The 24,506-nt window shown below is 37.7% G+C and overlaps 1 protein-coding gene across 5 annotated transcripts in view; it reads right to left on the bottom strand.

Moving 5' to 3' along the window:
* The window catches only part of RABGAP1 (RAB GTPase activating protein 1), a 106,897-nt gene extending 82,675 nt beyond the window's left edge, over positions 1 to 24,222 (bottom strand). The window contains exons 1-2 of one of the 5 annotated variants that reach the window (XM_080926999.1): positions 24,074 to 24,222; positions 753 to 813 (exon numbers count right to left, since the gene is read on the bottom strand). In XM_080926999.1, the coding sequence (XP_080783125.1) occupies positions 753 to 813; positions 24,074 to 24,108 (96 nt within the window). In that variant the 5' untranslated portion in view covers positions 24,109 to 24,222. Of the gene's footprint in view, positions 1 to 752; positions 952 to 15,848; positions 15,969 to 24,073 lie in introns of those variants that run through there. The other 4 variants (XM_080926996.1, XM_080927000.1, XM_080926998.1 and 1 more) reach the window with 4 other exon arrangements.
* Positions 24,223 to 24,506: the final 284 nt, after the last annotated feature.

Genomic DNA, 24,506 nt, shown 5'->3' with positions numbered 1-24,506 from the left:
AAAACAAACAAACAAACAAACAAAAAACTCAAAACAGAGTTTCTGTGTTAAAAAGCCTTGGCTGCCCTGAAACTCAGTTTATAGACCAGGCTATCCTCGAACAAGAGATCTGCCTGCTTCTGCCTCCTGAGTACTGGGAAAAGGGAACAATCCTGAAGTTTAAAAAGTTTACACCATAAGAGTTTTGACAGGGGCTGTAAAAAATATAAGAAGCTAATAGCATTCTGTCTGAGCTCCATCCCATACTTACCTGATAACAGCCAGGTATGCCTGACTCACTATAACGGGGCTGCTTGCTCCCTTTTCTCTTGCTCTTTGCCTTTCTGCTCCTGCTGTCCTCTCACACCCCCGCCCCCACACATGCTCATGGCTGGCCTCTACTTTTACTTCTCTACTTTCTCTCTCTGCCTTTCTCTGCCTCTACTATCCCCTTTTGACTTCTCTCTCCATGCCCAGAGTAAACTCTATTCTATACTATACCTTCCTGTGGCTGGTCCCTCAGGGGGAAGGGATGTCTTAGCATGGGCACGCAGAGGCACCCGTTCTCCCATACCTGACTACATCTCCATAGAACATATTCCCCAGTCTATTTTTTATAAACATTAAAATAAAAAGTAACTCATTAAGTATACACAAACCTCAACACCACTGAAAAATGTATCCTGTGTTCTCCCCAGCTTACTCTTTTGTTTATTAGTTCCAAGTTGTGCATAGGGTTTTTAGCAAGGCACACTTTAGCTGTCAAACTTTACCTTGAGTCCTGTCTTCTCATCATCACTCCCATTATTTGTAGATGGTGTCTCATCTCCTTGCCTGGAAACCAAGACAAAATCTTCACTATTAAGAGTAGACACTGAGTCTGAAGAGACACTGATTTTTCCAACAGAGGCCTTGTCATCCATAACTCAAGAATGAGGCTCAAATCATGAATGGTTAAAAAATTTTAAATGCCTGAAAAACAAAAACCATAAAGATTCATATAAAATATCTGCCACATATTTAGTTATGCTCTATACTTTTTAAAAAGATTTATTCATTTTATGTATATGAGTACACTGTAGCTGTCTTCAGACACACCAGAAAAGGGCATCAGATCTCATTACAGATGGTTGTGAGCCACCATGTGGTTGCTGGGAATTGAACTCAGGACCTTTGGAAGAGCAGTCAGTGCTCTTCACCTCTGAGCCATCTCTCCAGCCCAGTTACACTCTATTCTTAAAAAAAAAAAAAAATAAATAAATAAAAAAAAATAAATAAAGGCTTTTCATTCACTCTGATAAGGGCATTCTGTGCTATGTAGGTCAAGATATTTCAGATTCCATATAATTTAAACAACCCTTCTCAATACCCCCCTACACACACACACACACACCCCTATAGGGCTGCCTTTGGCACATACTGGAACTCAGGTCTTGGCTTCCACAAGCAAAGACAAACTCAACAGTACTCTGGCCTATAATCTGTAATGCTTTACACATAAATAAAGTTGAAGTATTTGGTTATTATGAAAGTGTAATAACTACATTTCCCTAGCATTCTCAATACTGAAATTTAAAATAGTAGGATGGTATAGCAACTATATTTCCCATTAATACACAAGAAAAAAATTCAAGAGAGAGAAAGCAAAAATTCTACAACTGGGAAATATCCTCCATTAAAAAATGGCATCTTCCCATTTTACTTTGGTAGCTGTATTCTCATACCTATTTCACAACCATGTCTGTGCTTGTTTTGCACTAATGAGGCATATTTTGCCGAAAAGTGCATGATTGACACCCATTACTGCTGTTTTGTGTGTTTAACTAGAACTAGAGTTACAGGAAAGTGGCCTGATGTTGGTATATGAATTTGGATTCTCTACAGGAGCAGTATGAGCTCTTAATTATTGAACTGCTTCTCCATCCCCCATTGTTTCTTTTCCTAAATTAAATTGTATTCTTTTTATGTTTATGTGTGTGTCTTTTTGGAGTCAGATTCTGTGGAGCTGGGGTTAACAGCCACCCAATGTGAGTGCTAGGGACTAAACTTGGGTTCTCTACAGCAGTACTCAAGAGTAGTATTTCTAACCAAACTCCTCACTTCAGTGTATTTTAAAAAACCTTTTAAAAAAGATTATTTTATGTATATGGGTATTTTGCCTGCATGTACATATGTGCACTTTATCCATGTCTGGTGTCATGAATTCCCTGAAACAGGAGTTACAGACAGTTATGAACTACCATGTGGGTGCTAGGAATTGAACCTTGGTCCTTAACTAAAACAGCCAGTGCTCTTAACCACTGAGCCTCCCTCCTCCCCCAACTTCAGTTTCTTAGAATATGTTTGGAAGATCTTTTTTCTTTGTCAATCCAAAGATAAGTGATGTGATTATGAGAAGAAAAGTTCTAGTTTAAGATTAGAGACAAAGCTAAGACAAAAAAAATAGATTTATTGGTTTATATGTTACATGTTAGAAGTTGTTTATATTTGGTATATAACCTTCACAGAATTACTTTTCTTGTTAGAGCTTCATCTGCACATAAAAACTGCTGTGGATTATGTTATGAAGTTAAACTAAAAAGTATACTCTTATCTGTGTCCCATTGATTGTTGTTTAATGATATATTTGGTATAGCCATAGTAAACCATAAAGATGAACCTGATGTATACAGGGCTTTTTGATAAATTGTTTATAAAATATTATAGTTTTGAATAAAAAAAAAAAGGCATCTTCCTACACCTTAATTTCTAAGGCCTCAAATCAATATGAATATTACAAAATAAATAGCTACAGTTCTGTGTTCACTACATAAATAAAGCTAAGTGTCTAAGCTTTCCTAACCAATTTAAGTGTTGGTTTACGCTTTGGAATTTTTTTAAGATTATCATTTTATTTGTGCATGTATACATGTGTGCAGACCCAGGAGAGGGCTTCAGATCTCTTGAAACTGAAGTTGATAATGGCTGTAAGCTACCACGTGGACATTGAGAACTGAACACAGATCACCTCCAAGAGCGGTAAGTACTCTTAACCACTGAGCCATCGCTCCAACCTGTGCTTTGAATTTTTAATTGAATATATACTGACTAAGCACATATCATAGGCCAAATACTAATTTCTCTTCCAAGGCTTAACTAAAACACCTATCATCTAGAATTTCACTATTCCTAAGTATTATGCAGAAAAACAAACAAAAAGCGCCAATAATATAGAACATAAGAAAATAGTACCCCAAGGGAAATTATTGAACCAGCTAAAGGCACAGACAAGGATAAATTCTATTCTGGATATTTTGTTGTCTTTTAGTTATTCTTCTGTTTAAAGATTAGAGTCAGAACCAAAGTTGGCCTACACCTTTAATCCTAGCACTCAGAAGGCAGAGGCAGGTGAATCTCTGTGACTTCAAGGTCAGCCTGGTCAGCAAAGTAAGTTCCTGGACAGTCAGGGTACACACAGAAACCTTATTTTGAAATCCAAAGCAAGCAATCAAGCAAGCAAACAAACAAACAATAAACAAAAGGAAAGAAAGAAGGACTAGGACTAGACACTCTGGAGTTGGAAGAAGGCAGATCTTTGTGATCCAGGACTGCCTAGTCTATATAGCTGAGTTCTAGGCCAGCCAGAGCTATACTGGTAGACTCTGTTTCAAGAAAATAAACAAATAAAATATATTTACAAGACCAAATATAAATTTATAGTGAGGAAGGGTAGAGTGATGCCCACTCGTAATCCTAACAGGATGGATGATTAGGCAGGAGGACAGTTGTATGTTTGAGGCCAAACTTGGGTATGCAGTAAGTCCCCATTACAAAAATGACCAAATGAAGGCTAACAACATAGTACAGCAGTTAAGAGTACTTCCAGTTCCTGCAGTGAACTCAGGTTCTCTTCCTAGCATGCACATGGTAGTTGCTAACCATCTATAACTCCTGTTCCAGGGGATCCTGTGTTTTCTGGCCTCTGTGCATACTAGGCAAATATATGGTGCACATACATAATATAGGCAGACAAAACACTCAAAAATACAAATCAAATTTTTAAAAATTAAAAAAAAAGCACAAAACCTCAAAGAATAAATAGTACAAGACTGAAAATTACCCAGTACTCAGGAGGTAGTGGTAAGCAGATCTCTAAGTTCAATGCCAGCCTGGTTTATAGTGCCAATTCCAGGATAGCCAAGGCTATACAGAAATTGACAAGTATTTTTAAATAGTCTTCTGAAAAGAAACATGTTTTCATTCATCCACTGAATGGATACCCATTAAACATCTTTAAGGTAATGTTAGGAAAATAAATCAAAACTTTAGCAGAGAGACAGATTTTATACAGTCTAATAGGTATAGATTTAGGGTACCAAACTAAGACATGTTGAATAAGCATTAACTTAGAGCTTTGTTGGGAATAGAGACTTCAGTATCTTCAGGGTTTGACTTAGTAACTCCACCCTACAGTGGTTTCCTGTCTTCTGTACATGATCAGCTCCAGTTTAGTCTGCTCCCTCTACTTTCAGGAGTTTCTCAGTTGACTTGCCCATTTTTACTTGAGTCAAAGGCATTGCTTCTCTTGCTGATCCCATTCTAGCCAAGATTTTTGTTATAACAATATGCTGCTTTTTAATGTTATGATGAATGTACCCTAGTTTAATCTTCACACTGCTATTTTACAGATAAAACTAATCATGGGTGAGATGGTGTAACTTGGTCAAAGTACTGTAACTGACAGGAATTAAGACAAAAACTGCACTGTTACCTATAGGTTCTAAAGCAGAGCTCTATGAAGACAAACACGCCTGTTTGATGTCTCTAACACCTCAATGCTGAGAAGTCTCTTTTGTATTTTAAGCCGTTTTCATGATGAATTAGTCTACAGTCTATTTTAAATTGAAGCTAATAGAGCAACAATAGTAGAAGGCTTAGGAAAACTGTCTAAAACTATCATTCAGCAGGAATGTGGTTTATTGAAACATTACACAAGAAGTAAGACTCCATCTCTCCAGTCTCCATTGACAGGAGGTAAGAGCCTGTCCCAGAATCCACCATGAAGAGGTACCACAGAATATATATATATACTTCTGGTAACACTCTATAGAAACTTACAGCCTTTATCTTAAGACACTATGAACTCATGTTTTATTTTCAAATTCTATTTTCATAGTGTCAGTTACAAGACACTTCTCCACTATTTAATACACTTTATTCTTCTGCTTTGAAACATGTAAACTGAAACCCCAAGGTTTTTTCTGTATTTCATTAATGACTGTTATCTTTAGCTCCTACAGTAATGTAGATGTTTAAATGTTTATAAAACAAGTAGGATAAACATCAGATAAAGACGGAAAAGACATGTGTACTAGTAAGAAGGTAACACTAAATTTTATTTGGGGAGATGTAGGAAGAATGGAATCAGGTCTTGCCTCAAACCTATGACCACCTGAATGTTGTTCTTATCTGTGACAGTAAAACTTGCAATTTGAAGCTAGGAAAAACCCAAATTAGAATACCAGACCTAGGGTTGGAGTTATAGCTTAGTGGAATATCACTTGGCATAGCATGTAGGGGTTCAGAATTTGATCCCCTAGCACCAAAACAAACAATAAAAACCCTTACCACATATCAGTTATACTATGTACACTGGTTATGCTACTACACTGGTAAGTTCAAAACAAATTCTGTCTATATACATAGTGAGCACTAGGCCAGCCAGCCAAGGATACAGTGAGGCTATTTCAAAACAAACCCAAAAAGCCAAAAAGAAAATAAGTAAAAATAAAGTCACCCGAGGTGAAAGGCAATTTCCTTCACTTATGCATCCTTCTGCATAGTTCAAAGTTTAATGGTGTTATATTTTTCATATTATCTAACCTTTCATTACTTTTATCTTACTAACACATGAAAGACCACTAGAGATTTTGATCGAAATAGTCTCAGCTAGGCCAGGCCAGAAATGGTGGTACATGCCAGTAACCCCAGGACTTGGAAGGCTGAGGCAGGATTAGCAGGGAATGTAGGACTCTCTATTATAAAACTTTAGAAAGAAAGGCAGGCAGGCAGGCAGATATCGATGCAGTTTTAGCACTCAAGAGTTTGAAATAGAACACTGTCAACTGCAAAGGCAGCCTGGGCTACATTGTAAGTCTCTGCTTTAAATAAACAAATAAAATGAGAGGGGCAGAACATCAAATCTTTTTATAAACTTTTTGCCCAAATTCAGTGTTCTGACATTAAATGACAAATTTAATGTCAAATTTAAGCGCAACTATGCATATCTATAAGAATCACAGAAAACAATGCACCTAAGGGACAGTGAGATGGCATGATGAGTAAAGGCATTTGACACTAAGCCTAGATACCTGAGTTCCTGAATTCAATTCCTGAAACCAGTGGAAGAAAATAACCAACTCCCAGGAATCATCCCTCTGACTTCTACATACATTGTGGCTCCCGCCCACACAAATCCAGTGATTTTAAATGTATCTAACTCACTGAATGAAGATGTATACTCATTCTTAATCTCTTATAGATTCTAATAATGTGTTTTGAAATAAAAAGTAGTATTTACAATAAGAAATTAATATTTTTAATACAAATTAGAAATTTGTATTATTTCTAATTTCTAAAATTAATCTTACCCCTTAACACTGAATTTATCTGTAGTCAGGCATGGTAGTACAGGCCTTTAATGTTAGCACTTAGGAGGCTGCGGCGAAGTAGATCTCTGTAAGTTTGAGGCCAGCCTGGTCTACATAATGAGTTCCAGGACAGTTATAGTAATATGTATGGCTACATAGTAAGACCTTGTCATACAAATGAACCAAACTCTGACTTCCTGGCTAGGTATGATGGCTCATACAATAGCCCCAGTTATTCGGGAGGCTTAGGCAGAGGACTACCTGAGTACAGGGTTTGAACTAACATAGATAACATATCATGATTCCACTTCACCAAACAAGAAATAACAAAAATTAAAAAGCAACACTTCCAAACATTTTCCTTTTCATTCCTATTAAATTTCCATTTTTAAAAAAGATGCCAGGAATTGTGGTTCATGTCTTTAATCCCAGCATTTGGGAAGCAGAGGCAATCAGATTTCTGAGTTTGAGTCAACCTGGTCTACAGAGTGAATTCTAGGCCAGCTGGACTACACAGAGAAACCCTGTCTTGAAAAAAAAAACAAAACCAATCAAACAAAAACATCCACAGAGGCAGGAGAGATGACTCAGAGCTTAAGGGCACTTTGCAGGTTCAGTTCCCAGGACTCTATGGTTGCTAACACCCATCTATAACATCTAGGGGGGATCTGATGCCCTCTATTGGCCTCTGTGGCACTAGGCACCCACTAGCAAGGTGCAGACATGCATGTAGGCAAAACAACCATATACATATAATAATACAGCTTAAAAAACAAAACAAAAACAAACTATCCCCATAATGTATGGGGTAGTCATGGCACACACCTTTAGTTTCAGTATTCAGGAGGCAGAAGCAGGACATTGAGGGCTACACAGACATGCATGCAAACAAAATACCAAAAACACACAAAATAAAATGGCTTCTCCTTTGGCATGTTTAATTGTGATGTTTAACAGATAACCTGACAGTTTAAGATGACACTTTAACAAATTCTCCAGTGAAAATGAAATAAAAAATAAAATGGGCCTGGAGAGATAGCTCAACTGTTATAAACACTAGCTGCTCTTCCAGGGTACCCTAGTTTTAATTCCCAGCACCAGCTGATGACTCACAACTGTCTATAACTCTAGTTTTAGAGGATCTGATGCCCTCATTCTAGTTTCGATGGTATGTATGTAGTACACAGGCATACATGCAGGCAAAACACCCACACACATAAAAATTATTTTTAAAATAAAATTAAGTAGGAAAGAAAAATACATGAAACCCAATTTCTTTGAATCACTTAGTCTTCAAAGCCTTGAGCCCAGCTATCATTTTCATCTTACCACACAATTAAATCATACCACACAATCTTCCAAATAGTCTGCTAACTTTTAGGCTTTTAAGTCTTTATACATGGTGGATCCTAAGTGAGAAACGTGTCTCTTATTTTCCCAGTGAGCTTTTCCCCCCTCCAATAAAATTTAATGAACTAGTTAAGGAGTCAGTCCTTCCATTCTCCTTCTGAAATGTTCATTACTTTATGCTAGTGCTTCTAAGTCCTTTTGTTTGCTTTTGTGTCTTAACACAAGAATTATGGTATATACTTATTTACTCTGTAGTCACTTTAGAAGTGAATATTAACTATAAACCAGTGTATTTTATAACTATAAACCATGTATTGGAAATACATGGTCACAATGCGGTATACCCAAACTATTTGTGGATGAGACTGTTTTATTAATATGCTTGCTTAGTAGAAGTGCTCAGTAAAGTTGAATGGTTGATACACCACACTCCAAATCCATGTATTCCTCATCTATGCATTTAACTGAGGATCAAAAATATATAAAAAAATTACACCCATACCAAACATGTACTTTCCCACCATAGCACCTAAAATACAGCATTACAAAAGTAGTTACATTGTATCAAGTATTCTAAGTGATGAGTTAAAGTATGTAGGATAAGCAAGGGTGTCCAGATAATATGCAAGTATTATACCATTTTCACATGGGTAGGGGGTCTTTGAGCGACTCTCAAACCCTGTAAGATACTGGGAACAAGTACTACATGAGTGTAATTGGCAGGGTATAGTAATAGACAAAGGATCAATATGCTACCCTATATGCAAGTACTTGGAAATATAGCTACATAAGACTAATAAGGAAAAACCCAAATCCAACAACAGCACATTTTTTTGAAACAAAAGTCTCATGCCATAGACAGCCCCACAAATCCTAGTTCCTTATCTCAGCCTCCAGGGTGCTAGGATTACAGGAGTATGTCAACTATCCCAGCTACTACAATTGATCATCTCGGACTCTATCAAAACCTCAAATGTCATGGCTAAGAACATAACACTGAGTCTCAAAATATACCCTGGGATCCCTTTGGACCATGCACACTTATCACTTCCTTCTATTCCCCACCTTCTTTTCATTGCTCAGTAAGTAAACTGTGTTGTTCAATAAGCAAAAAAAGGACGATGCTTAAACACCTTGCTAAATCTAAATAAAAGTAATATGTATTAATCACCAAGTGCCAAATTTAGACCCAATGTGAAACTAAAAAGCACTCAAACACATTTTCAGTGCCACACTAACCTTGTCAGATAAATATTAACTTTGTATGACAGATCAAAGCTAAGACAAGTTGTAGTTCACAAAGAAAATATGAAACTTGGAGCAAACCCAGACACCTAGGTATTCTGAGCTGTATCTTACTCCTTGGTAACCCTATCTCCATCCTTTATGTATTCAAGCCTGTCCTCTGTGCATTCTTCTAAAATTCAGCTCTGGTTAAGATTACTTTCAGTTAAGGAACTACAACAGAAAGTAACAAAACAAGACTCAAAGATGCTATAGCAGATCAATTCCTACAGAGTGTGTATCTTTTAAAGTAAAATGAGTAATGGGGAGATGGGTCAGCAGCAAAAGCCATGACAATCAAGAAGACCCGAATTCAGATCCTTACAACCCATTTTAAAGAAAAGAAGCCAATTTGGCATGTGCCTATAACCCCAACACCAGGGTGTGGGTCAAGGAGAACACTGAAGCTCACTGACCAGGTAACTGCTGAGCTTCAGGTTCAGCAAGAGAACCTACCTTAAAATATGAATTCAAGAAAGTAATTGACAACCCCCAATGTCCACCTCCAGCTTTCACAGGCATATGCACAACCCACCCCCCCCCAAAAAAAACCCAGTAAGTTTGGTGGGGCTCAGTTGCAGGGCACAGGCTTGGCAAGTGTGAGGCTTTGGGTTTGATCCCTAAAACTAAAACTAAATAAGCAGAAAAATATGGGAATACATACAATTGGTCTTAGCTCTTTTCATTTTGTCAGTTTTAAACTTGTTTTTCTTGCACTAGTTTTCACATGTATTTCTCATAACCTACCCCCTGGAAAGAAAGGGGCAGATCTAATTAACTCAATGGAAACCTCCCCCTACCTTTAAAATATAGATTATTTTCCACCACTAATTGCTAAACAATAGGTATGGCTTTGTTTTAAAGTTTGATTTTTAACTTAGGGCTGCTGCTTCGAACTTTATTAAGTAACAAGAATCATGTGAAAGTAAGCCTTCTCATTAATTGAAGCTTAAATTTAAAAACAAACAACAACAAAACATTATGTTGGATATACTTGAAATTAAAAATTAGAAAAGCTAGCTTATCTAAAAGTTACTCTTTAACAAATTATGCAACAAAGGTTTCTTCTAAATGCTCCACAAGTTGCAATCCTTTCTTTCTACCATTACAGTCAAATATACATGTGCTACAACTTCACTATTTGAGACATGTTTGAATGTCAGGTTCTGTGGCACTAAGCCCACCCACACCACCACCATCTAGGGTTTCTCTCATCTCTTGCAGCCCTCATTCTTCCTTCTATTACCATAGCTGTTGAACCCCTGGGTTCTCTTGGGCAACAAAATTACAGAACATCTATCTTTTTCAAGAAGGATTCTTTCATTACAATAATGCCATCAAAGTCAATCAATGTTGTAGAAGACATGCATCACTTTTTCAGAAAAAGGATTTGTTTTAAAGGCTTAATCACAAGTCTCAAATATAAATTTATTTATCTGTAACACCCTGGTTAAAACTCTGAAAATTCACTAATTGAGGGGCCAGAGAGAAGGCTCACCAGCTAAGAATATTTATTGTTCTTAGGGAGGACTTGATTTTGGATCCCAGCACCATATCCTTTCACATCCCCTGTAACTCCAGTTCCAGGAAATGTGACACCCTCTTCTGCCCTCTATAGGGACCAGTCAGTTAGGCACTTAAACAATGCCCTTACAAAATGAATATTAAAAAAATGCCTACAGAAAGTCAATGTGTTCAGTTATTTTTCATTTTCTCATGAGTAATCAGCCTTCTTGTTTTTCTAAAGCTAATAATGTAATAGGTTAAAAAGAGAGTAAGACTTAAATTTTGTTTTTTTTTTTTCCTTAAAAACCTTATATAATTTGATTTTAGTTATGTAAAGTGAGGTACTGAATCCTACTATTTTATGAATTATCTAAGAAAGAAGAAAACATCAGGCACTTTATAGTACAATATTAAGTAGGTCCATTTTAATCAATGAAGAAACTGAATCTCAAACTTACTGAGTAGCTTTTTCTCCAATCATATATTAAATTAAGTCTAAGATTTTTGGGATATACAACATGTCTTTCTGTTCCCACAGTTAATACTCCTCCAACAATACATCAATATGACAATTTTCTTACCTGTGTTGGCTAGCTGAATGCAATAATGCTGATACTTAAGATATAAAAGGGTAAAATGGTCTTTAGATGTTCCTATGGCTATTTCAGGAAACTACTTTTTCTTCCCTCTACAACTCCAAATATTCTGACTTCATACAACTTCAAAGCAGTATTTCTAAAACTAAATATTTAAGTTGCTATTTGAAAGCCATTTTCACAACAGCTGGAAACAATAAGAAAATTAGCTTAATATTAATGAATTACTAGTGCTTATTGTCAAGGTCATTTTATTCTTTGAAGCTCTGCTACCAAATTTTTTCATATTTTTTCTTAACAAATTTAAAAGGCACAATATAATTTATATTAGCATTGTATAAATATAAATGCTTTAAAGCACTTCAAGGCCTTTCAAGATTTTTTTTTTTTTACCCTTTTAGGAAACTAGTTAACATAATTTGACCTCATGCATAATTAAGAAAATTAATCTATTACATTTAGAATATCTACCTATTGTACTTGAGATCTGAAGCATCTGATTATTTTCCTCCCTTTACTGTCTGTGAACTTAATATCAAGTAAACAAGTTATTCAGTAGAAGACAAAGACCTAAGAGTAATGTAATATAGTTTTTCTTTTCTGTAACTCGTTTGTTTTTTCCAGAGGAATATACTGAAAGCAGACCAAAAATGTTTGATAGAAGCCTGGTCTGTACTGACAAAGGGATGGAGGGACATTAGGGAAGCATACCAAGCACACGGTAGGCAGTTTATTAGCATCTCACACTACTATAATAGGCATTTCTACAAGAAGATAAAAGATTCATATATATTTAACTTCCATTCATGCATTAACTCTATCTGGAAAAAAAAAACTTTAAGACCAAAACCAGAATATTGTAAAGAGGACTGGTTAGTTTTAGCATTTCAAGATGAGATGGAAGTCAGCTTTTTTACCTCAATATACAGAGGACGTAATAGGTAATTCACTACAATAAAAAAATAATTTTTCTTCTGCAAGTAATCAGTTCTAAACACACAAAAAAGTTCTGTGTTATTGAACTGTTCATTAATCAAGACACCTTCAAAGGCACTGAGCTCATTACAAAAATATTTAAATTATTGGCCATTTCCATAAACATTATACAAATACTCAATATATTTAATCTAATGTACTTACTATTCTTCTAACATCCTCAGAGTTAAGTTGGGCATAGTGGCTCACCTTTAATCCCAGCTCTTGAGGGGCAGAGGCAGGTGGATCTTTTGAGTTCAAGGCCAACCTGGACTACATACTGGGTTCCAAGAGAGCAAGAGCTATATAGTGAAACCATGAGACTCTATCAAAAAACAGCAATAACAAAATCCCATTCTCAGTCTGTATAATTCAAGACTCATCCTTAGAAGTAGATCAAGACTGTATACTGTAGGTTGTAATTCCCAAAACAGATAACGGAAAATGAGAAGAGAATGATCAAAACCAAATTACTGTTAAACTTTGAGAAACACTATGTTAAATTTATCACAGAAACTCAGTTAATATTCCATAAAAAGTCCAACAAAAGCTACCAGTGAGGTACCTTTTAGTATTTCCAGCAGCCAACTGAAGACCAGGGCTACACTGGCCTAGAGAGAGACTACTGGCTTATGATATAATTACTAATCTGATAAGTCCTTAACCATATATCCTTAACAATTATGCATGGGTTCTTAGAAAAGTGAAAACCTCTAAATTTGGCACCATAGCTAAACAATTAAAATATATTTTCATATTTTACTGCCTAGGTAATACTATTTAGCAAGCATCATGAACAGAACTGGGGTCTTATCTTACTTTTTAGTGACTGAAAGAAGGGATGAGAGTACTAGGCCTTACAAAACTCTACTTCAGAGTATTATGGTAAATGTGGATAGTGAAAGGAAACCTCTAGGCCAAACTCTATAGAGTAACATATTCATGACTTGTCCACTTCCATATTTGGTCAGTTTTTGCACATGAAGAGAAACAAGGCTTTTAAGAGTCATCAACAGTGGCTGCAATCTAAGTATAAGTATGCATTCTAATATTGGTTTGCTTACATTTTTTAAAACACTAACACTACCCGGAGAGGACAGAAGTGGAGGAGGATAGCCACGTTATCAGTTTGTGAAAAAACACAATCAAGAAAACATTCCTAAGCAGCTTTAAGTGAGGTAGGATTTTCCTTTCAGAAATTTACATGGCAAGCTATTCTTTATCTTTGATTTTTCTTCCCTTAGGCTTTAACTATGAATAATTGGTTTAAAAAGAGAAAACAATAAATACATTGTTCCAAAACGATTTAGGTACATGGCTAAACAAGGACCTGAAGATGAATAATTTTAGTTCCAAGAAAATATTCACTCTTGTCTATTTATTTCTTTACTTGCTAAAAAGAAAAGTCTAGGACCGGAGAGATGGCTCAGTGGTTAAGAGCACTGACTGCTCTTCCAGAGGTCCTGAGTTCAATTCCCAGCACCCACATGGTGGCTCATAGCCATCTATAATGTAATCTGGTGCCCTCTTCTGGTATGTCTGAAGAACCTGACAGTATACTCAAATACATAAAATAAATAAATCTAAAAAAGAAAGAAAGAAAGAAAGAAAAGTCTAATCATATATCTGGGAAGTTGCAAAGATACTTATGGGCAGCCTAAGTGACTTGTTATAACAATTCTAAGTAATTATCTTTCATGGTAGGCTTTATCTAGCTGGAAATTTAATAAATAAAACAAAATGACTTTAAAAGTTCACTTATTTAGAAAATGCCTCTATTGTGAATAATGTACACAATACATTTCTCAGTAAGAAGGGAAGGACTCCCATGTTTAAGAGTTATGCTGTTGCTAATCACTTGTAAATTGTAAACAAAATACTATGCCAAATTTAACAAGGTTGATAAGTTGCAGCTTAGTAAGACCAGAGAGTTAACGGAAAACTGAGTTTAAAAGGTCAAAGCAAGGCTGTACAGTGTGGTGTATCTTGGTGTTAGATCACAGAATTGGATCATTAGCCATGCAGACTCACACACACTTGAAGAACCTAAAAATATACCACAATAATGGAATGTGGTAATTTTAGTCATGAAATTGATCTGATATTTTGTATTAAACATGTACATTTTATTTACTTTTTTGGTGGCTGTTCTTTGATACAGGGTCTTGCTATGTAGCCCAGGCTGTCCATGAACTCATGATCCTCCTACTTCAGCTGCTGAGCGTTACATGTAAACTAAAATGTGCATACATAGAAATTAATCATTCAAATTTTAATTCAAATTCTGACCTTTAAGGAAGATCATAAATAATCCTATCCTTTGTTCATTCCCATTTCCTAAGTTTTGGCTACTCTTTAATGTATAATACAACCTACAGTATTATAAATAATTATGGATTAAAACAACAGGTCCTTCACTTACATTAAAGTTATACATGCACTTCCTTGGCACCAGAGCTTTTTTCCAAATGACTTTCAGTTTGACAATTTCACTATCATCCATTGTTTCTCTGCCTAAATAAACAAAGTAGCTGGAAGCCCACATAACTTACATCGTGTTCTATTTACAAGAATGTAAATACAGGTGTTGATCTAAATGAAAATATCAATTACATTGTGAAACTGTCACTGACATTCTTCTCCTGTGGTAGGGGACTGTCACTGACATTCTTCTCCTGTGGTTGGGTGCCCAATGCCCTACTGACACTGCCCTCCTCCCGCCCCCTTATCTCAAATTCAAGTTGGAGCACGGTTTTTAAAAGGAGCAATACAAGCATGGTTATGAGTTTAGTGGTCTGCTTAGGACAGTTGCTTCCAAGATAAGTTTATCCTTCGGGTACCACAGGTATGAGTATGACTGAGAAGCAGGTAAAGACTACGAACCTGACTAAGGATGAACAGCGCACCCCTGAAAGGCTGGAGAAAGCCTTTGGATTGACTCACACAGCCCTAAAGGGGGCTGAAAATCAAGACACAAGTCAGGAACAGACAGGTGTTTCTTTTAGACAGAAAGCGTGCGATGCCAGAGACACTTTAAAGGCAGGTGGAGAGAATGAGGCAGAAAATACCAGTCAGAGAAAGCAGAGCGGCGTTGAAAGAGAGTCTTTCAAATTAGGCGAGCCAAAGAAGCCAGCCTGAGGCCCAAGGAAACCTCCGTCACTTACACACCGACACAGTAGGCAACGGGAGAAACTGAGGCAGAGGACACCGGCAGATCTCCAAACAATTCCAAGACAAAAACACAAAAGTGACGAGAAACCGGCTTTGTTGGGAGGGGAGAGACCTCGCACAAGGGAGCAGCAGTTGCAAGGCTTGGAGACACCCACCCAGACAGGGGGAACCGGTTTGGGCAGGGGTTCCTGGGGGGGCGGGGAGGCGGGGTAGGGCTCGCGCGTGCGCCATTTGCCCTCCGTGGCCGCTCCCCCACACCCAATCTCCCCTCCCCTCAGGGCTCGGCCCGTCGTGGGAGCCCCTGGCAATTCCCGGCCCGACACCGCCCGGCGGGGAGAGAAGGCAGCGGGATTCTAACCGGAGCGGTGGAAGGACCTCTGCCTCCGGGGTAAGGAGACCAGGGTGAGGAGGAGAACGGTGACTATACCGGAGCTGCTGCCGCCGAGCGCTGTCCGGGAGGCTCCGCTGCCTGGGCCTCCCCGCCGCCCAGCCCCCCTGCTCACGTGAAGCGGCTCCTTCCGCCCTCCGGCCCGCCCCCCGCCCCACTTCATAGGCCCCGAGTCCTCCCGTGAGGCGGAGCTTCCTTCCCGCTGCCCCACCTGGGCTCGGAGCTTGCCCGAAGATGTGCGCTTGCGCACAGGGCTCGGACTTGGCCACCAGCAAGTCTGTAGCTGAGCGGTAGCCAAGGAGGGCCTGGAAGCATCTGCGTACACCTTTCTGAAGCAAGCCCTGTTTGCCAGGCAGCACTTAGAGCCGACTCAACTCCCCCAACATTTACTGAGACGCAAAGAACTAGGGATTGTGATAGTTTATTTTATAAAAACATGTCTCTCTGTTCAGCTTTACCTCAAACTTACGAAGATGTGACCGAATCCGATCTACAAATCAAAAGTCAGACTCCATATAGTGACCCGGTTTCAGGTAATGAGGAAACTAGGAAGGAATAAGGTTGTTTCCGTCTGTGACTCAAGGATAAGAATTTTATTTGAAAAGGTATTACAAGTTGAATACAAAGCAACAGCAATAAAGCTAAGTTTAAAGTTCTTGTCCGGAATGAACACACATGTAGCTGCGAACAAAACAGGTGTGCAAGTTTTTTGAAAATTACTACTTTGTTATTACTGAGGATTGACCCTAACATCTCATGCATTAACCACGGATTTAAACCCCAGACTTATTTTTAATTTTGAGATAGGGTCTCACTGAGTTACATTTGTCTGCCTTGCACTCACTTTGTAGCCTTGAATTGTTCATCCCCGTCTTGATACCCTAAGTAGCTAAGACTACAGATCTTTGCCGCTAGGCCGGGTATTGCTGCTACACAAGACTTAGTAATTTACACTTATTCTTTATTTGAACATGAACCTTTTCCTAGTGAGTCACTTACAACGTGAACCAAGAAAGCAATTTTAAAAAAAGGGAAACCTTTGCTGCTACTTTTGTGTCTTGACCTTCACAAAACACCAAGACTCTTGTGGGACAAGACTGATATTTCCTTTTCCTTATACACACCCATTTTTAAGTATACAAGTAACAAGAGAAAGAAAATATAATGTCGTGCACTCCTAACAAAATGTTTACTAGCTTGGTGGTCAACTTCCATGTATTTCTTGATTCACAAGTTTAGTCAAAAGTACATGTGTAAATTAAGTTTTCTTAAATAAAACTTTATTACATAAGCAGTATGTTTGGAGAAAAAGTTTAAAAAATAGAAACAAGTTAATACAAATTAGGAATGTCACATTTCATCACCAATGTTAATATTTCCATTGACAAGATCGGTTTAATATCTTTTTTTTTTTTTTTTTTTTTTGACATGGGGTCTCAAACTCTTGATCCTCCTGCCTCCACCTTCCAAATGTTGGAATAACATACCAGTCTAGTAATCTCTTTCAATTAGTAACACCTACCTTACTTGTGATTACTATATTTAATTATTAGACCATCAACTGCATCTAGTTATGCCTTTTCAGTGTTTTCAAATGTACAATTTGAAAATGAATGGCTCTTTGCAGATAACTTTAAAAAAAAAAGAAAGTAAAAATCCTGGATTTGAATATCTGCTTCAAAAAGTCTGCAATAAGTCACCAAATTTGTCTTCTAAACCCTCTATTTTTGCAAACAAGAAGCTGCATCAGAAGGTTCAATGAATGTCACCTAGGATGTTGTGCTAGACATTGTATCTGATCCTAGATACAATGCAAATTATTTAGCACATAGAATTATTTATTGTATACAGCTTGGGATGTTGATTTAATAACAATGCTTATTTACAGACTCTCTTCTTTCTCTTTCTCTGTATCTCATGTATTCCCAGCTAGCCTCAATTCAATTTAGCAAATGATGACCTTGGACCTATGATCCTATTAACTCTAGGTCCCAATGCTTAGGATTACAGGCACACACCAGGCACACACCAACACATACCAGTGTGTGGTATCAAACATAAGGTGTTTTTGCCTACTAGGCAAGCACTCTACCACCTGGGCTAGGTTCTCAGCTACTGTCAAGTCTTTTTATTGTTGCTGTTTCAAGACAGGGACACCATGTAACCAGAGTCCTTTTAAAACATAATCTATTTTAGTGCCTACCAATGTCACTGAGTAACTTGTATCATTCACAGAAAACTAAGTTGGAGTTTTAAATATGCTTAGTTTTTACCAGCAGGTGGCCTTGTGAAACCTTATTTTGTAAGAGTACAGTGTATGTGTAGAATTTGGGGCTGTTATAAGATAAAGTACTTCAGTAATCAAGAGCCAGAACAGTAAGATCTCTGAATGCTTAAAAGGAGGGAAATACAGCTCAATCTATAGACAGAAGGGTGCCTTTTGCAGGGACAGTAACAATATTTGGGGTTTTCAAGAGAAAACTCTGGTAATGCTGGTAGGCAAAACAGGAGGTAAGTAAGAGTCTTGAGGCTGTGTAAGATCAAAAAAAGTTAAATAAAAGGAAGAACTAGGGTATTTAAAATACACCTCATGCAAACGTCCAAGCTCCCTGATTACTTTCTGTTGCTTGCTCAAATATGCCTTAGAAGAGCTCCAATCATTTTTGTGTGCATGAAGCATACATATGTGTACAAGAGTACATATGTGAGCCCTGTGCTCTGGAGGACAGAGGACATCATATGTTGTTACTCAGGTACTGTGCATGTTGCTTTTTGAAACAGGGTCTCTCATTATCCTGGTGTTCCCTAATGAAGATTCACTGGCTGGCCATCAACAAAACTACAGGGATCCAGCAGACACTACCTCCTCTATCACTGGGACTCTAGGCATTCACTGTAAGGCTTAGTTTATTTGTGTAGGTCCTGCTTGCACTGCAAACCCTTGAACAACTGAGTGCACCATCTCCCCAATACCATCAATCAGTGTTTCACTTCCATTGCTGTACTTTTCAAAGCCACAATTTTGTTTTTGCTCCTTTTCATAATTTCTTTTTCTTTCATGATATTCCCATTTTATTCATATACTGTTTTCTTGATTTCATTCATGACTCCAGTTTGAATTACTACAATATACTTGTTTTAAAGTGTTTGTCAGATGTGACTAAAATGCATAGGTCATTGGGTTTCATCAACACCAACACCCCATATTATTTTTAGTTAAATATTCTTGGGGACAATTTGTGGACTTTCTTCGTAATTATCCATACTTTACTGTTTCTTTGTAGGCCTCATGCTTTCTTTATATTTCTAAGGAAAGATGTATTGACTTTTATTTTTATGTGTTTTGGTTTTGTCTACATGAATGTTAAATATATCATATGTGTTCTGGTTCCTACAGAGGCAAGAAGGAATTAGATCTCCTAGAACTAGAGTGTCCTAGTGATGGTTACTATTGCTGTGATAAAACACCATGACCAAAGGATGGGGAGAAAAGGATTTATTTAGCTTATGCTTCCATATCACTGTTCATCATTGAAGAAAGTCAGGATAAGAACTCAAATAGGGCAGATACCTGGAGTTAGGAGCTGATGCAGAGGCCAGAGGAATGCTGCTTACTGACTTGTTTCCTATACTCAGGCTGCTTCCTTATAGAACCCAGGACCACCAGCCCAGGGTAGCTCCACCCACAGTGGGCCAGATCCTCCTATATCAATCTTTAATTAAGAAATGCTAATGATACAATTTTTTTCAATTATTTTTTTATTTATTTTTATGAATATGAGTGCTCTGTCTGCATGTACACCTGTATTCCAGAAGAGGGCATCAGACCTTGTTATAAATGAATGTGAGCCATGTGGTTGCTGAGAATTAAACTCTGAACCTCTGGAAGAGCAGCCTTAACAGCTTAAGAGTGCTCTTAACTGCTGAGCTATCTCCCCAGTCCCTTACTGGGCAATCTGATGAAAGCATTTTCTCGGTTGAGGCTCCCTTCTTTCCAGTCTCTCTAGCTTGTATCAAGGTGACATGAAACCAGCACACAGAGTTATACACAGTTGTATAAGGTGCTGTGTGCTAGAACCTGACAATTTCTCCAGCCCTGTTTTTTGTTTGTTTGATTTGTTTTGTTTCCTTTTAAGAGACAGGGTCTTACTATATAACCTTGACTGTCCTGGAACTCACTCTGTAGTCCATGCCAGATCTGCCTGCCTGTCTCCCAAGTCCTGGGATTACCCCCCAGGCCTGCTTTTTGATATATGAAGTTACTAAAACCTAAGACATTTGAATTATATGTAGTTATTATAGAAAGTCTAAGTCTCCCTCACCCAGTTTTATGTATATGGGTGGTATGCCAGTCTGTGTGCCTAGTGGCCCCCAAAGATTAGTAGGCATCAGACACTCTGGAACTGGAGCTACAGATAGCTGTGAGCTGTCATGCTGGTAACTGAACCCAGATCTGTTGGAAGGGCAGCTAGTGCTCTTAAAACCACTGTACCATTCTCCAGCCTAGTTTTAATCTTCTTGGCTGATTGGGTGACATATTAATTGTCTCTGTGCTGGGTTTTGGGATGAAATTAGGAAAAAAATTTTCCTGGCTCTTTTGTGAGCCTATATCCTCCCTGATTTATACACAGTAGATGCCTACTTTCCTTATAAGCAGTTGCTTTTCAATGTCTTAATCTTTGTTTCCAAATAGAGTAAAAGGGAAACAATACAGATGCTATTCTCTTAAAATTCCTAAAAATCATGTCAAAATATAGAGTTAAATAGTGGTAGCTAGGCTGTATTTACACCTTGGTGATCAAAACAAACAATAAGGGGCATGCACATACAAGCCCTGGGTCAATCCCCAACACTGAAAAAATAAAAACTAAAAGAACTAGAAGAAAAGAGTACTCATTTTCTAGTTGCTCTGGTCCTTCACATCCTGGTGGTCAAGATGCACTGAAAATTCTGAAACCAAGATAAGTTTTTCCAATATAAGAATTTAAAGCAAATGATTACAATACTGTATGTTCAACAATGGGTAGAGTAGATATATGGAAGAAAATTAAAGTAGAGAATTGAATATCACAAAAAAACAACTATATTTAATATACATGTATGGACTATTCCATACAATAACCACAGAATACACATTCTTCTTAAGAACTTATGAGAGTCACCGGAAGAGACAACATGCTAGTCCACAAAACAAGCCTCAATGTATTTTAAGTCCACATAAAGAATTAACAAGATGAAGTTAGAAATCAAGAAGAAGAAAGTTCACAAACATGTAGAAAGACTTCACAAACATGTAGGGGGGAAAAAGGTAAGAGAAAAAAGCCAAAGGGAATTATAAACTCGTCATAAATATAGCATACATACTAAAGTTTATGAGCTGTTGTTATAACAATAATCAGAGGGAAATTTAGTTGTAAGTCTACATTAAAAATACTTCAAGAGGTGCTTATGGTGGATTAGAAGGTGCATACTTGTAACCCCAGTACTGGAAAGGCAGAGGCGGGAGGATTATAAATTCAAGGCTAAACTCTGACTAAGTAGTGAAATTAAGGCCAATCTGTACTAGATCTTGTTTCAAAATTCAAAAACACAATAAAAGAAACAAACCAACAATAACAAAACACTCAGATCAATAACCTAAACCTTACACTTCAAGGATCTAGAAAAATGTGTGTGTGTGTGTATCCATACACATGTATATATACAAGAAAGCTAAGCCTGGTGGTGGCTTTTAACCCAGCACTTGGGAGACAGAGATGGATCTCTATGAGTTTGAAGCCAGCCTAGTTTAGAGTGGACAGCCAGACAGGTTATAATTGAGACCCTGTCTCAAAACAAAACAGAACCAAGGCTAACTTAATTTTTAAAAAAAAAAAAAATTAAAAGGAGAAATAAAAAAAGGTTAAAAAGAGCAAAGGAAAAAAAATCAACAAAAAAATCTGAAAAGTACCACCAATGCTGACAAACCTTTAGCCAGACTAATGAAAAAAGAGACAATAAAAAAAAAATAACTGTAAGAAGAAATGAAACTAAGGATATATTACTATCAACATTATAAAAGTATTAAAATGAGACTATTGTAATAATTATATATCAAAAATTAGAGAGCAAAAAAGAAAAGGACACATCTCTTGAAACAATGAATCACCTAAACTGGTTCAAGAAGAGAAAAATCTCAATAACCCTATACCAAGTAAAAAGACAATCTTAGCAATCAAAAAATCCCAACAAGGAAAGTCCCATATCATACAGTCTTATCAGTGAGTTCTGTGAAATGTTTAGAGAAAGAATGAACAGGCTTTTTTTCCCCCAAAATGTTTGCAAAAACTTGAGGAGTCAATGCTTCCTAACATATTCTGTACATTCAGCATTGCTGACACAGAAAACCAGACAAATGCATTCTAGCTAAATAAAAATATAGATCAGTATCACTGAAGAGTAGATATAAGAATAACCAACAAAATATAAACATATTAAATCCAAGAGCATATTAAAAGGATTTTACCATAACCAAGTAGGATTCAGCCTAATACAGGATGCAAAGTGGTTCAACAAAATAAAGTAATACATTGGTACAAGGAGTGGGGCATACGATCATCAAACTGATGCAGAGACAGCATTTGTTCAAGACAGCATGCTGCAGAAAGGTAGGAATTGGCAGAAAATTCTTCACATGATAAAGGTATTTATGAAAAATTCATAGCAAAACATATTTACTCATTAATTTAACACCAAAAAATTCCTCTTCACATAAAAAATAAAACAAGGATGTCCACTTCTACTTTACTGTTCCTACTTCTGTTCAACATTGAATTAAAACTGTTTGCCCTATTAGACAAGAAAAAAAAAGCATCCTGTTGGAAATGAATTAAATGATTTCTGTTCATAGACTATACCAATGTGTAATAAAAAAAAAATCAATAAAGGCCACAAGAGGACTAACTGAATTAATAAACGAATTGCAAGGGCTAGGCAAACACAACAGAAAAAGCAGGGTTTTTTAAATGTATTTTTTAGACACTAACAATAATCAATATGAAAAGAAAATTAAGGAGGTAGATCCTGATAAAAATGCATGAATGAACCATGAATGTAGAAAATAAGACGTTTCTGAAGACAATTCACATAAAAGACCTGAAGAGGCATCTTGTGTTTATAAACAGGAAGACATAAAAAAAAAAAAACCCTTAAACTATTCAAAGCAACCTACAGATTAAACAAACAAACAAACAAACAAACAAAAAAACAAAAAACAAAGAAACGTTCAAAAAGCTGTTTGCCAAGAAATGGTAGTCAGTCTTCAAACAATACAAAAGTAGGGCTGAAGATGTAGCTTAGTAGTACAGTATTTGTGTAGCGTCAAAAGCCCTAGGTCCTGATACTATCTCTGATACTAAATTCAAATGGGAATGAAAAACATCTTGAAGAACCAAAACAGTCTTGAATAAAGATGGAGGACTCACACAATAAATGCCAAACTGCCTGCAAAGTCACGGTTATTAAAGTAACACAAGGATATACAAAATCACCGTACTGTAGACAGCCCAGCAAGAAACTCTCATAATGCAAACTTACTTCCAAAAAGGTCACTCAATGGGCCAGAAGTCCACCTTTTCAACAGATATTACGGAAAATGGATATCCACACCAAAAAAAAAAAAAAAAAAAAGTTGAAGCGGGAATAGCTAGCAGTGGTTCTACAACATTGTACAAAGCTGCTTTGCTTTAAGCTTGGTAAAAGATTAAATTGATAATTATTTCTATAGTTCCCACAATAACGCTACCAAACGGTAAATAAAATAAATGGGGTGAACGCAATAAGCAAGTGGATTGGCAAAGCAAAGAGAATTCAGAATGGTTTCCAGGTTTTCTCATTGGGAAGAGAACCTGTATGAATCTTTCACCAAGCTAGGCAGGCCTGGGCGTGAACTTGTTACAGAAAGGCACACTAAACACCCGACAATAGGAAATCGGTCTAAGTGGCTGGCTCTGGTGTTCAAGAAAGGTATTCAAGTTAACAACAGTTTTGTGAACGGCTAGGGAAAGCAAAGATAAGGAAGGCAAGAGATTGACTTGGGAACACATAAGCAAGATTTCCTAAGAAACACCAATATCCACAAGGGAGAGGGCCCAACAGCTTTCTGCATTCCAGGCTCCCACGCAGCGAGTCCACATCCCTGGGCGGGAGGGACTTACCACGGCTTGCTCGCAGACAGGCTGCTCAGGCCCATGCAGGCAACGGTCGGCAGGAGCCCTTCGTGAGTGCTGCCGCGAAGAACAGTCCTCGGGTCAGCCTTCCACAGGAGAACCGCAGCTGCGGAGCTCACAGAGCAGACCCTCCACAGCCCGACTCCCCGGCCTCGCCCCACGCCCCGCCCACAACGCGGAAAGTCCCTCTTGGGGGCCCGTCGTCCTCCGAGCATTCCGATTGGCGGAGATGACCATGGGACCTGGAAGTTGTCTTTGTCCGGCCAGGGCTGCCCTTCCGGTTCCGTTGGGTCCCCCTTTGGCTCAGGTTGCCTGCCCCTCCCCCTTCCTGGAGCCCCGAGGGGCCGCAGCTCTTGGCTTTGCCAGATCCAGATGGCGGCCTTACCCCCGGGTCTGTAAGTTCTGATGAGACCCGAGAACC

This window comes from Micromys minutus, assembly GCF_963924665.1.
Source record: "Micromys minutus genome assembly, chromosome: 13".
Lineage (NCBI taxonomy): Eukaryota > Metazoa > Chordata > Mammalia > Rodentia > Muridae > Micromys > Micromys minutus.
This window is presented reverse-complemented; position numbering and strand designations above follow the sequence as displayed.